The sequence below is a fragment of the Amia ocellicauda genome, chromosome 1 (genome assembly GCF_036373705.1).
Source record: "Amia ocellicauda isolate fAmiCal2 chromosome 1, fAmiCal2.hap1, whole genome shotgun sequence".
Classification (NCBI taxonomy): Eukaryota; Metazoa; Chordata; class Actinopteri; order Amiiformes; family Amiidae; genus Amia; species Amia ocellicauda.
This window is the reverse complement of record NC_089850.1, coordinates 36,492,111-36,504,470: the sequence shown is the minus strand read 5'-3', so window position 1 is coordinate 36,504,470 and position 12,360 is coordinate 36,492,111. Positions and strand designations below refer to the sequence as shown.

Sequence of the window (12,360 nt, the reverse complement as noted above, 5' to 3'; positions counted from 1 at the left end):
CCTTACTGCTTTGTACAGTATCACCCTCATCAATTTACTCCTCTGAGGTGATCAGACCTGCCAAGGCACCTGATCTGCTGTTGACACAACATGGTTAGAAAATAAAAGGGGAGACGCAGCCATTATACCACTACTGTGCTCTGAAACAGTTTAAAACATCACACTGCACACGGCTTCGTATAGTTCATACTCTGATCTGCTTTGGAAATCTCCAATTGCACCACAAAAAAAAGACTGCTTTCTGTTATTATTACTCTTGTTGTTTGTGAGGTTATGCGGAAAGCAATGTGTGCACATTCAGATTCGACCCTTAACTGGAAAGAAAAGTCAGACGCAAAATACATCTAGAGGAGACAAGCTACTGTATGTTCCAGCTCCAAGAAGAAAGTCTTTTCACTCGTCATCAAGACTTAATGCTCCAGTTTCTAGGTAAACAGAACTGGGGCGGTGCCTCAGAGAGAACAGACGCGCTGTGGAATTTCCCTCAGGAAGACGGAGCTGCTTTACTAGTGGTCTCTTTAAAAATATATATATATATATTAAAGCTGCAAGAACTGTTGGTGATGCACTAATAAGGAAGATATTGAAATCATAAAATCTTATGTTAACTTTCTTATATTTACTTTTCCCAGAACAGATTTAAGATGTAGCAATTTTGGTCAGAATTATGATGATGATAAATTATTGATTTATTTATGTATTAGTTTGTTTTAATTCATTGTGTGTATACCAACAAGTGTCTGGAAAAGATAAGAGTGATTTAATCTGGTCAAATCTACATCTAATCAGAGGGGGGTCAAGGGTTGTCCAGGCCACGTCTTGCAGAGGAATGAAAACACAATAATTGGAGCTGGTTTCAGAATTATTTTAAGGGGGTCTGGGTTTCAGAAGGCAGGCTGGGACTTTCCAAGGTGGAAAATCCAAACACATGAATGGGATAAAGATATGATTATCCAATGTAATAAACACACATGCTTAGCAAACAACTGAATTCACACTGGTAATCTGTTAATCCTGCTGAAGTTGAAACACAATCATTTTTAAATTTTTTGCTTGTAATCTTTGCATTTTTGGCAAATGCAGGGAATTTAAATTTAAATAACAGGGATGTCATATGTTTCATTAGCTCTGCAAGCTGCTCATCTGAACAGCAATTACTGCCATGAGCCACAACCTGGTTCAAACAAAGCGGCCCCGGCCTCGATCACAGACAGCACTATTCACTGGTGGGTATTGGGAACGTTAATCTCGTCACTCCCACACGCCTGCATCTGCACAGAGACTCAAGAGGCTTATTTCCACTGCCCTGCACATGCAATGCAGCTGGCACACCATTATATTCCATTACAGATGGAATTAGCCCATGTTATATATTCACATTTATTCTTATTTAAAACACAAAAACAAAAACAAAAAAACCTACGACTTATGACCTATGACTTATGCAGCAAGTGTGTGCCTGCATTGTGGAAAAGGGCATATTGAAACACGCTGATTGCATATGCTGGTTCTGGTTTTCTGATCAACCATTAACCCCAGTGGTGCTGCACATTGCCAGTTTTCTCTGAATACACACTGTCTTTCAGAGGAAATGCTGTCTCTCCTTCAAGTCCCCATCACTTTGGCCCCTGTGTCACTGTTATGTTATATGTTAATAACAATCAAACAAAAACAAACAACAGCAAACATTTTAAATATTGCCTATATATTTGTGTTTAATGTAAAATATGTCTAGTCCAAATAAGGACTAAGAAATTAAGGAATGGATTTCTCTCTATACTTAATAAACTCTTGTAATGAATCAAATAAATTAAAAACAGTTTCTCTTTAGAGATTAAGTACCTCTTCCTGGAAGAGGTTAAGCATTAACTGATAAGGCCAGTTGCCCTGTTTCCTTAGAAAACAATCGGTTTATTAGTATTCCACATAACACACAGAGCATACAGAAAAGGCAATTAAGCTACTGCAAACAATGAACTACAGACAAAGAAAAAATACCTGATTGGCTAAGAAATGAATCTTGCCTAGCAACACTGTTCGATGAGAGATATGCAGCACAGAGTACAGAGCTATTTATTTATTATTGCAGGATAAAAGCGACATAAAAATGCAGGAAGAAGTCGAGTCTTTGACCCTGACATACTTTCTGTAATAGTCATTGTGACCTACAAACACACACAAGAGCAAACAGGGAAAAGTACTGGCAGGAAAAAAAATTCCCTAAACGTTTCCCTGAAAGTGAAACAATCCCTTGGGAAAACTGACCAGACACAATAAATTTAGCAAAAACAACGAGTTCTCCCCTCACAATACAGTATACTGCTCAGAACATAATAGAAGGGAAGAAATAATAATCTCAGAAACTCTTTTCAAGCACAACAGCTGACAACCACAATAACTGGGGTTAGACGATGACATGGGCCACTGCAGTCTCCATGAATTCCTCTGCATTTGTTTATGTAAATGTATTTGCGTCCTGCTTATTTGCCTGCTTTCCTCAGGCAGTTGTGACGTGCTGTCAGAAGCTGCTCCTGTCGTAAAACACACAGTGCCGGGAAGAGCCGTGTCACTATACCAGGAAGGGTTTAGAAAAACTAGCACGAATATAGAAATGCTAACCACACCAGTAGTTAAAGGTGTCAGAAGCAGGGCAAGGTTTCAAAATCAGGGATTACTCTTGTTAGTGACAGGGCTAAATAATTTAATGTGCTCAGTTAAAAATCCCATGTTCCCTGTTGATTTTGTTTTGGAGAATGTTTAGGATTTACAGTTTTGCATTTGACCAATTGACCAAAGCAACAATGGCTTACAAACCTTAATCTTTCTTACTGTGTGTCCTGTGCTGTGTTAGTGGATGAGCTGTAAAGTGTGATCTTCAGAAATTGGACAAGGAGAAGATGTGTTTGTGGGTTTTATAGAGGTGCATCAAGGGAAATATGGCTTTGATATTTCTATGGTGGTGTCGCATGGTCAAAATAGGAGCATCTTAGAAAGGCCGATCTACAGCCTGTTCAAACTGCATGATTCCCATCGACTCTGAGTTGAGTTTTTTGAGCTAACAATCTAGCACTTCCAATCCAAAAACACATTCTAACAATGCACCAGGCTATACTCTACCCTTACGATCATGTGTTTCCTTCCTTATTATATTATTTATTTGTTAATATATTAATTTGTTTATTAACTTTTAGGTTATATTCCCTTCTTAATATGTTGCCAGGTGAAATAAGAGTGCACAAACATCTTGAACAGGTCTTGATTTAAATTGCCAGATGACAGCTTCAAGAGACGGAAATCTGTGACCTACAATGGCTAAAGCAAGTCGTCCTCCGTGCAGTGCCAGAGAATGCATCACCAGTCACTCCAGAGATCAAGGAGGCAGAGTCAGACAAGGTACTGAACTGAGCACTCAGCTGATCAACCGCAAGGACCCCAGGGTTGTCCAAGCTGCCTGTGTTTCCAGGCAAGAGCAATCTCTGTGTACACTAACCCAACCTGAGACCTGCCCCCAGCCCCAGCCTCACAGCTCCATCAGCCCACAACTGACACATTAATGTGATCTCCCGATGACAGTGCTAAGTTAATAAACGAAAGGAATTAATTGTAATTAGGGCCTCCAATAGCTGTTTCATGTGTTAGTGAGTCAGGTACAAGATGACAAGACTGCTGGTGACTGGGACACAAGCACAGGAGGTGACAGTGTGAGAGTGGATAAGAGTTTAAAGGTTAACTGGAGAATATTTTCACTCTGTGATTTCTAATTAGAGAACCAAATAAATATTGTGTGGAAATCGCAGAAGTTTGGAAACTGAAACTGAGACTACTGCCTTTAGGATCCCTGGTAGGCTTTTTTTTTTTTTGTGCCCTGGTCCAGATTTGTAATAAATACTGCATGCCACCTAAGCATAGTCTAATTGGTTTAAGATTCATGGCAGAGATTTTGTCAATATTAACCACTTCACAGTAGAGCTCCTCTATAGTAACCCCATTGAACCTCCAATTCATGGTGTGTACTAGTGCAGGCCCGCAGTGTGACAAAAAACACAACAGCCTGAGCAAAGGGAATGTCCTTTACAAAGCACTTCCACTTATGATAAAGGTAGTACAGCAGACATTAATAAAAACAGATATTAGGCACCTGAACTGGATTTGGGAATGAAGCCAGAAGTGTCCTGCCTGCTCTGGAAAATAACTTATCAAGAGTGTAAAGTATTTTTTTTTTTTACCCTATTTACTTTACAAATTAAACCTGTCTGCAAACTACTTAGCACATGGATAATGTTGCATAACATGTGCAGAGATCCTTGTCACTAGATGCACAAGTTTAATCTCACTGGTGAGTTATGATTTCAAACTCTCTGTAAATTATATTGAAGTAATCCTTTTTTCTCTTCAATACTGTATGGATCTCTTTTTACCCCAATCCAATTCCTGAAAGCTTGCAAGCACTACTGGTTTTGAAATGAAAGAAAAACATACATACATACATACATACATACACTACCAGTCAGACAATAAGGTTTTAGAACACCCTAATTTTTACAGTTTTTATTGACATTTAAGCAGTTCAAGTCCAGTGAATAACCTGAAATGGTACAAAGGTCGGATTTCTTTGCAAATAGGCTTGTTTTGTTCAGAACAACATAACAATTAATCCATTATTTGATGCCTTATCATACACAGAGAAGTTCAGATGCAATTATGTAAAATCATTGTGTATTAGTACACTGTAAACAGAGTTTTCCCTCTTGACATTGACATTTGAGCTTTCTAAGGGTGTGTGTTGCTTCTGACAAAAAGTGGATGGTCTTGTTTTGATCAGTAGACTGTCTGGTTCCAGAATCTGTCATAATTGTCAATATTTTTTATTCCTACTCAGACCAAGTATCCCTCCACCGCCCCATTTCAGAATGCGGAGGGTGGGGGGGTAGAAATAATTATTTTTTCACATCAGAGAATGCTTCACATTCTTAAAAAGCTGAGAGTCTCAGCTTTCATGGGATACCAAACACTTGGCAAACACAACAACAGTGAAGAGTACACATGGGATTAAAGAGAAGCACACGGATTTGGTGAACTTTTAAGGGTACCAGAGGGGTTTGTCAGCTTAAGGGGTTACATTTTGTTAAACAAAACGATTCCAGGATTTCTTTTTATCTCCAATTGTTTTCATTTCAAAGTACATTGAGATATTAAACTGCATAAATTTCAGTAAAAACTGGAAAAATTGAGGTGTTCTAAAACTTTTGACCAGGAGTGTACATACATAAATAACTTGCACAGCTGTGTTCTTCAAAATGATCCTGAGCTGCTGCACAGTGGACAATTTAACTTGGAGGAATAGTGCAGAACAAGCCAAGTAGATTGTTTTATTAGAGTTTTATTGGCTCTAACTCGCAACTCTCCCTCAATACAATGTCCATTGCCATTCTGAAGAAGGGAAACGCATTGTTCTTTACACAGCATAGCATACAGCAATGTATTATAATAAAGGGAGATGGGTCAGGGTAAAGATCCTAATTAGTCTGGCCATGATGCATGAAGAAATAATATATAACAATAAAATGACAATAAACAAACAAACATTAATATTATTAACAACAACACAAATAGTAACAATAATAATAACAACAGAATTTTGAGTCGTATGTCTTTAAATGGGAAGAAAATAGCCTGCTACACCATACATATGAAAAGAAGAAAGATGGTTGTCTCCAGTGAAGTTGTCTCTCTTAGGCTAATAATCTGGTGGGGAGGAGTTTTTATATACAATATATAGCTTCACCATAAAAGGAAAAGGGGAAAAAAAAAGATTGCAAAGGATGTTCTGTGCAGATTTATTTATTTATTTTCTTCAGTCAGTCCATAACGATATATTTTTTGTGCTTGAGGGCAAAACAGTGCCTACGCAGATTTATGTAACTGTACAGTTCGTCTAAAAATGAAGAGCCATCTCCACGCCACCTGCACCACTGATGTGTGCAAGAACTTTCCCTGCCGAAAGATGAGTGGCAAAGTACTGAGTGAGAAGCACTGTGGCAGAAAAAAGAGCAAACATACAGAGATCTGTAGACCCAACAGCAAATTGTGCATTTTGTACAGTCATTTGAACAGAGAATTACTAGTTAACACTGATGAAAGTCTCAAGGGCTCACCTGATGGAAATGCATTAGCACTACATTACGAACAAGCAGCACATTATTGATAAAATGTAACATCATTTTCCTAGCAGTGCAGATCTGATTGATTGGCGCTATGGGTACATTTCTGTGCCGACAAAGGAATTGCGTGTGTCCATTTGGACCGTGACTGATGCTCAACTCAACCCTCAATTGCTCCTGTGTGGCTCCTTTGTCATCGGGGAGGATTGTGCTGAGAGCTGAGGGATTTGGTGGGTTTGAGAGACAACAGGCATGTCTTGACCTCAGCAGAATAGTCCCCTGGGAAGGATTGTCAAATCAGAGCGACTGCTACTGTGGTAGGAAGGGTTTAGAGGTACTAGGATGCCTTTCACAATATGGTGTTCAAGGCGGTCTGCTGGATTTAGTTTCAAACTACATGTGCACTTAAATCTCAAAACATTTATTTTAGTAACAAGTTTTTCTATTAACTGAAAAACAGGCCAGGCGTTGGTGCATTCTTTAAATATGGAGACTACCAGAAATGTGCATTTACAATGGCTGAATAACACACAATTCTGTTTGTCTTGAGACAACCAGTTAAGCTGCCTTGTTGAACTCCCTGTAGCGAAAGACTGAATTTTTCAGAAATCTTGTGAGTTTATGAGAAAGGGAAACTGAGTAGGACAGCTTGTTTCTGTTATGTTTTCACAAAAACTAAATGGAAAGAAATGCTAAAACACTTTCACTCTTTATCCATTTCTTACTCTCTCCCTCTCTGTTTCTCGCTTTCCCTCTCACTGTTTAAACCAGAGGGACCCATTAAAAGGTTTGCTATAAAAGTCTCTGAAATCTGCTTGCCAGCACAGCTTTGGAGGGGGACAGTGCCTCTCCCCAAGCAAGAGGAAGCTGTTCCTCTCACAGAACAACAGCCCCCAAGGCACTGCAAAATGCAGTATGGGAACAGCTTCCTCAGAAACAATGAGAAGGATAAAAACAGCAGTAAACAGAAGTGTTTTTCTCCTTTTTGTTGTTGTTTTTGTTGATGTTTTTTGGTGGTGTTGCCTTTTCTTGTTTGTCTGTTTTGTCTGAAGCTTATCCTCACAGGGCCTAGGTATGCCAGGTTACCCACAAGCCCCCTCCCCAATCCTAGTGCCCTGAGCAGCTCTCTGTCTATTCTTTTTACACTGAAGAGAAAGATGCTCATAAATTCAAAGCTGCCCACAGCTAAGGTCAACACACATGAAATCAAAACACAATGCAAATGTTATTCCTCTTCTGTGTGAAACAAAACAATTCTCAGCTGACCACAGGTGAAGTGCGTTGTTTCTGTTCTCTAGTCACAGAAACATCTACGTCCTCAGGTTTTTTGTGTGTGTTTTTTGCATACTGTCTGAGAATAACCTGTGCCTCTGCAGGAGTGTTTCACGTTATTTCAAAAGACGTGCTTAAGACACTGCTTTCATTTCCAGCAAAAACTGATTTAAGTCCAGTTTCGAATAAAGACATTTTCAAAGTATTGAAGTTTATTGAAAATGACTCGATCACACTTTAAGCAAATGTGGCCACTGATCTATAGATAAAAAAAACAAACAAGAGCACAACACAAATTTTTATTATTATTATTAATATTATTATTTTTATTTCTTGGAAGACGCCTTATCCAGGGCGACTTACAACATTAGGACACAGGCTTGGAGAAGGACTGTTTCACACAAATTCTTGTTTGTCAGGTTGTGTTGGACTGAAGGGGTATTTTTAGTTGTTTACGAGTAGTTGCATGTGTGTGTGGAGGAGGGAGGGGCAGGGGAGTTGGGGGGCCAGAAAATAACCTGTCAGTGCGAATCTCGCCAACCCTGTGAGCTGGAGAGAGAGGGAGAGGAGGTTGGGCTGCAGCCTCTTAACCCGGTGCGACAGGGTGCATGCTCAGAAATAAAGATCTCAAATTATTATTTCAGAGAAGGGCTGGAGGAGCCCGATAGACTCCAAATGGACGCTGTGCCAGGGACGAGCTCAGTGTGCCGGACTCCGAGAAGGTGAGAGGGAGATGACACCTGATGTGCTACTCCGGACTAATCCTTCACATCAACGTCTGAACAGGCCGTCAAGATGTACAGAAATAATAACTTTGGATCTGTATATCTCCTCTAACAGCATAACACACACACACACACACAAAAACAGGGTTAAATTGTGTCATGGAGAAACAAAGAGTGAAGCCTTACTGCTCGATGCTGGGGGACAGGTAGAGTTTGGGGAACACCTGAGTAGCCTCTGCATCCTCAAAACTAACAGACAGGAGGGCCACGTCCTCCCCTGGGTCCAGAGCTGTGTCCTGTCAGCAGAGAAACAGGGAGAAAGAGAGTTAGTTCCCTAGGATTCTGCCATCTACAATACCTCACATCCAGAAAGCACGAGAAGTAGGATCTACTTTTTACCTCATCTAATTAAAAATTCACAGCACATAAACCCACATGTTATTTCTACTATTTACCATTTACATAAATCATACAGCAACTTTTGCGTAATTTTAGAATTGAAAAAGCTAATTTTAACATTTTTAAAACAATATTTTTTTTTGACAAACTATACATGAACCCTCCTTATACATTCAATCATAACCACAAACTTAAGTTGAAAACTCATTTAGGCTTTGGGGTAATGATGCAAACCATTTACAGAACAAATGACTCAGACCACTGCTGTGAACCAATTAAACACATTGGTCCACACTGGGCAATTGGCAGTTTAAGGCAATTGCTTCAATTTCTTTCATGGCAATAGGAGTTCCTCGTGGTGGTGAAGCCAGGAGTGAAAATTGTGCAACACCAAAATGGTTTACTGTGGATTGTTAGTCTGTTCTTAGTGGTTTTTCACAGGACACGTTTGAGTAGTTGTGAAGAGCAGAGAGCCAGAAAGAGCAATGAGAGGTGAGCATTAACTGCAGGAGCGTAAAGTTCTTACACATCATTTTAAACAAAGAATGCTCAATTAAATAATACAGAAACCTTTAAACATCACCTGTGATTGGTCAGTTTAAACCCTGCATCATATATACAGCTCTGAAAAAAATTAAGTGACCACTGTAATTTTTTTCTTAAATCAGCATCTCTACATGTATGGCAGTCATTCCATTCCATTCATATTTTTATTTGGAATTTGGGAGAAATGCTGTCAGTATAACAAAAATAAAGCAAAAATGTTCATTTTACCCAAACATATATATATATATATATTATAAACAAAACAAAGACACAGATTGGAGAAACTGTTTCAGTCGTTCATTACTTTTTCATCACATTTTTCTTAATCTAGGACAGGAAGAGGGATCCAGAGCAAAACAGCCTGCTCGATTCAGGAAAGCTTGCTCATTTCCTTAATGTTAGACGGCTAATAAAATGGTCAATTCCTAAGGCACAGAATATGCTGATTCAATGACTACATAACTGACCACAAAATAACATTGCATGTAGTCACAGGTCCTTTTTGTGTTGAGTATATTTTATTATTATATTTATTATATGTGTGTGTGAGATACTCAGAACTAAAATAAGAATAAAGAAAATGTAACATTTCTCAATAAACCTTTTGTCTTAGATATTTCAAAGTGAATCACATCAACTGGATTTCCTTTTGCGTATTATAATTATAACCATGCATTCGAACTCCCACATTAATCTGCTTGACCTTAATGACTCTCTAAGCCTGTACACGCATGTGGTGTACTGTAAAACCCTATCCCCATTTCCTTCTTGATCAAGCCCAAATTTGTCTGCCGTGAAGGTCATTCCACCACAGCAGCAGCAAGTTTAGAGTACAGAGCTGAACGCCAACACGCCTTAAGTCAATAGAAACTTTGGAGGAATGCAGACAAACTCGAATGAGGAATTATTTTCTTGCTAAGTGCACTGAAGGATAACCTGTGCAAAGGCTGCAGCTGACAGACTACTGAGGATTAATTTTTTTCTGTTTAAAACAGCCTTATTATGAGAGTGTGAAGTCTGATGACAGGCGGCTGTGTGTCTTAGAGAGAGTCGTCTAAAAGAGTATACGTTAATGGCAGGACTCAGTCTGTCGGCACAATCTAGGCCCCAGGGAAAGAAGGCACAAATCCTTGTCTTTTAAGCAGCACATTATCCATCTGACAAATCCCCCCAGGACTTGTGTGTGTGTTTTCAAGCAGAGAAAACATATTACTTCAACAACAAATCTAGTTCGCATTTTCATGTGCATTTCCATCTTGCCTGTCAGTTGCCTTACAGAAGGAGGGGTGTGTGCTCGGCAGTGTCCGTATTCCTTGATTTAATCAATTCACGTCAATACGTTGAAAATTGCATGGCAGCTATAGCCTATTCCTGAAAATTTCCACTGCTGTGCATCACTCATCCAATAAAATAAAAAACATGGGGGAATGCGATGAAATATGCAGTGATTTCAGATGTCTGCTTGGACTCTGTAAAACCTTCAGGAGATCTGAGGGTAACTTTAAAAAGAGCTCTTTCAGAGAACTAATGCACTTACAATGAAAAGTCCAGCTCTCTTCCTTTGTGTATAAATGTTGATATTATAGCTTGTCTGATTTGCAATATAGGCCTAGACAACTAAAATAAATAAATAAAATTAAATTTGTATTTGTTTTTACAAAGTGACAATGATCTTTCCTTATTTCAATTTAGGATTCAAAGCTGACAGATTTGCATGAAAACAAAACCATTTAATCAATGCATACTACTAATGCTCACTTATGCCTGTGAAACCTGTTCACCAAATACAAAAATGATACAGAAACAGGAAACGACACAAAGATGCATCGAACGAAAGCTGTATGTTTGAAATAACAGAAGAGAAGAGTGTATGGATAATGGATCTGAAAACAAACAAAAATGTGACATCATCAAAAGATTGAAAATGATAAAATGGCAATGAGCCAGACACATTGCACGGAGAACAGATCAAAGATGGACAAAGGAAACTATTGCATGGATCCCAAGAGATTAAAAAAAGACTTAAAAGACCACTTAAAAGATGGGAAGATGAAATAATAAGCTTTGCAGGCATGACATGGAAAAAGGAAGCTATAGATCGAAACATCTTGAGGAGGCCTTCATCCAGCAGGGATGCTGCTGCTGTGTGTGTGTATGTGTATGATAAACACAAATGTATTCAATAGTTATAACAAATAGACTATTCTAGGTGTCAGCTGTAATTCAGAGCTTTAAATGGTGACGATAATACACCAGGAAATTTGATTTTTTTGTGAACATTTGCCAACCAACAAGACCAGAGGTACACATTTTAATAACTAGTATTATAACGATTCATGATATTAATAACAAAGATAAAAATAGTAATGGTACAAAGAGCAGAATCATTTTCTGTGCATTTGCACCTAATTAAACAAGTAGATGATCCATACAGATAAAGAATTATACAAAACATGATGGTATGATGTCTAGAAGATACTGCTATTGCATAATCATTATGTAAACAATACTAAATTAAAATTGCAGGACCATTTCATATATATATATATTTTTTTTAAAGGAGAAACTTGAACTCACAGAAAAAGGAAGCAAAACCTGCTGGAGTTACACTTCAATCATGGTACTTTCCAGCTTGTAAGGATAAGGGTTTGCAGAGAATAGTCTTGAATTTCTATGGCTGCTACTAAACAGAGCACTGGCTGCAGAGGACACTGTATCTTTCAGAAAGGCTGCAGTGGCAAGGAATAAGCCCAGAGGCGCAAACCGCACACAATTTCTGCCTGGGGGGGAAATGTGGGTTTAACTGAGCACCCTTCTGAAGGAAGGTCATTCCCTGCAGGATTCCCATTAGAATGGGATACGGAAGCTGTCCAGTCAGATCTGCCAGGGAAGTCCTGATGGGGCTTGTAGGCCACAGAGAAGGACTTGAGGGAGGCACCACGAATATACACAGGACTCTAATGGGGCAGTGCCAGGGCCGAGAGAGAGACAGCGGTCTGTGGGACAGAGAGGGGTGCTTTCCCCTGGAGCGCATATCCCCCGCGTATGTGGTTGTTCAATGCTTCCCAGGGCTCCAGGATACGCCCTGGCTTGTCGCACGGCCTCTTGACATGTGACTTTAACTGCTGGAATGCCGCATACGCAATACAGACAGCCTGGAGCTCGAAGCTTTTATCTAATTGTCTTTTTTTTTTTCTTTTCTGGCTGTTCTTCTAAAAAATGTCAGCTAAAGATAAAATTTGGTTGTGAAATTGCTG

General features: G+C 39.1%; 1 protein-coding gene across 2 annotated transcripts in view; it reads right to left on the bottom strand.

Annotated features, from left to right (window-relative positions):
- babam2 (BRISC and BRCA1 A complex member 2) overlaps nt 1–12,360 on the bottom strand; it is a 101,428-nt gene that overhangs the window by 21,863 nt on the left and 67,205 nt on the right. For both annotated transcript variants that reach the window (XM_066703250.1, XM_066703258.1), the window contains one exon: nt 8,345–8,454. In XM_066703250.1, coding sequence (XP_066559347.1) covers nt 8,345–8,454 — 110 coding nt within the window. The remainder of the gene's footprint in view (nt 1–8,344; nt 8,455–12,360) is intronic.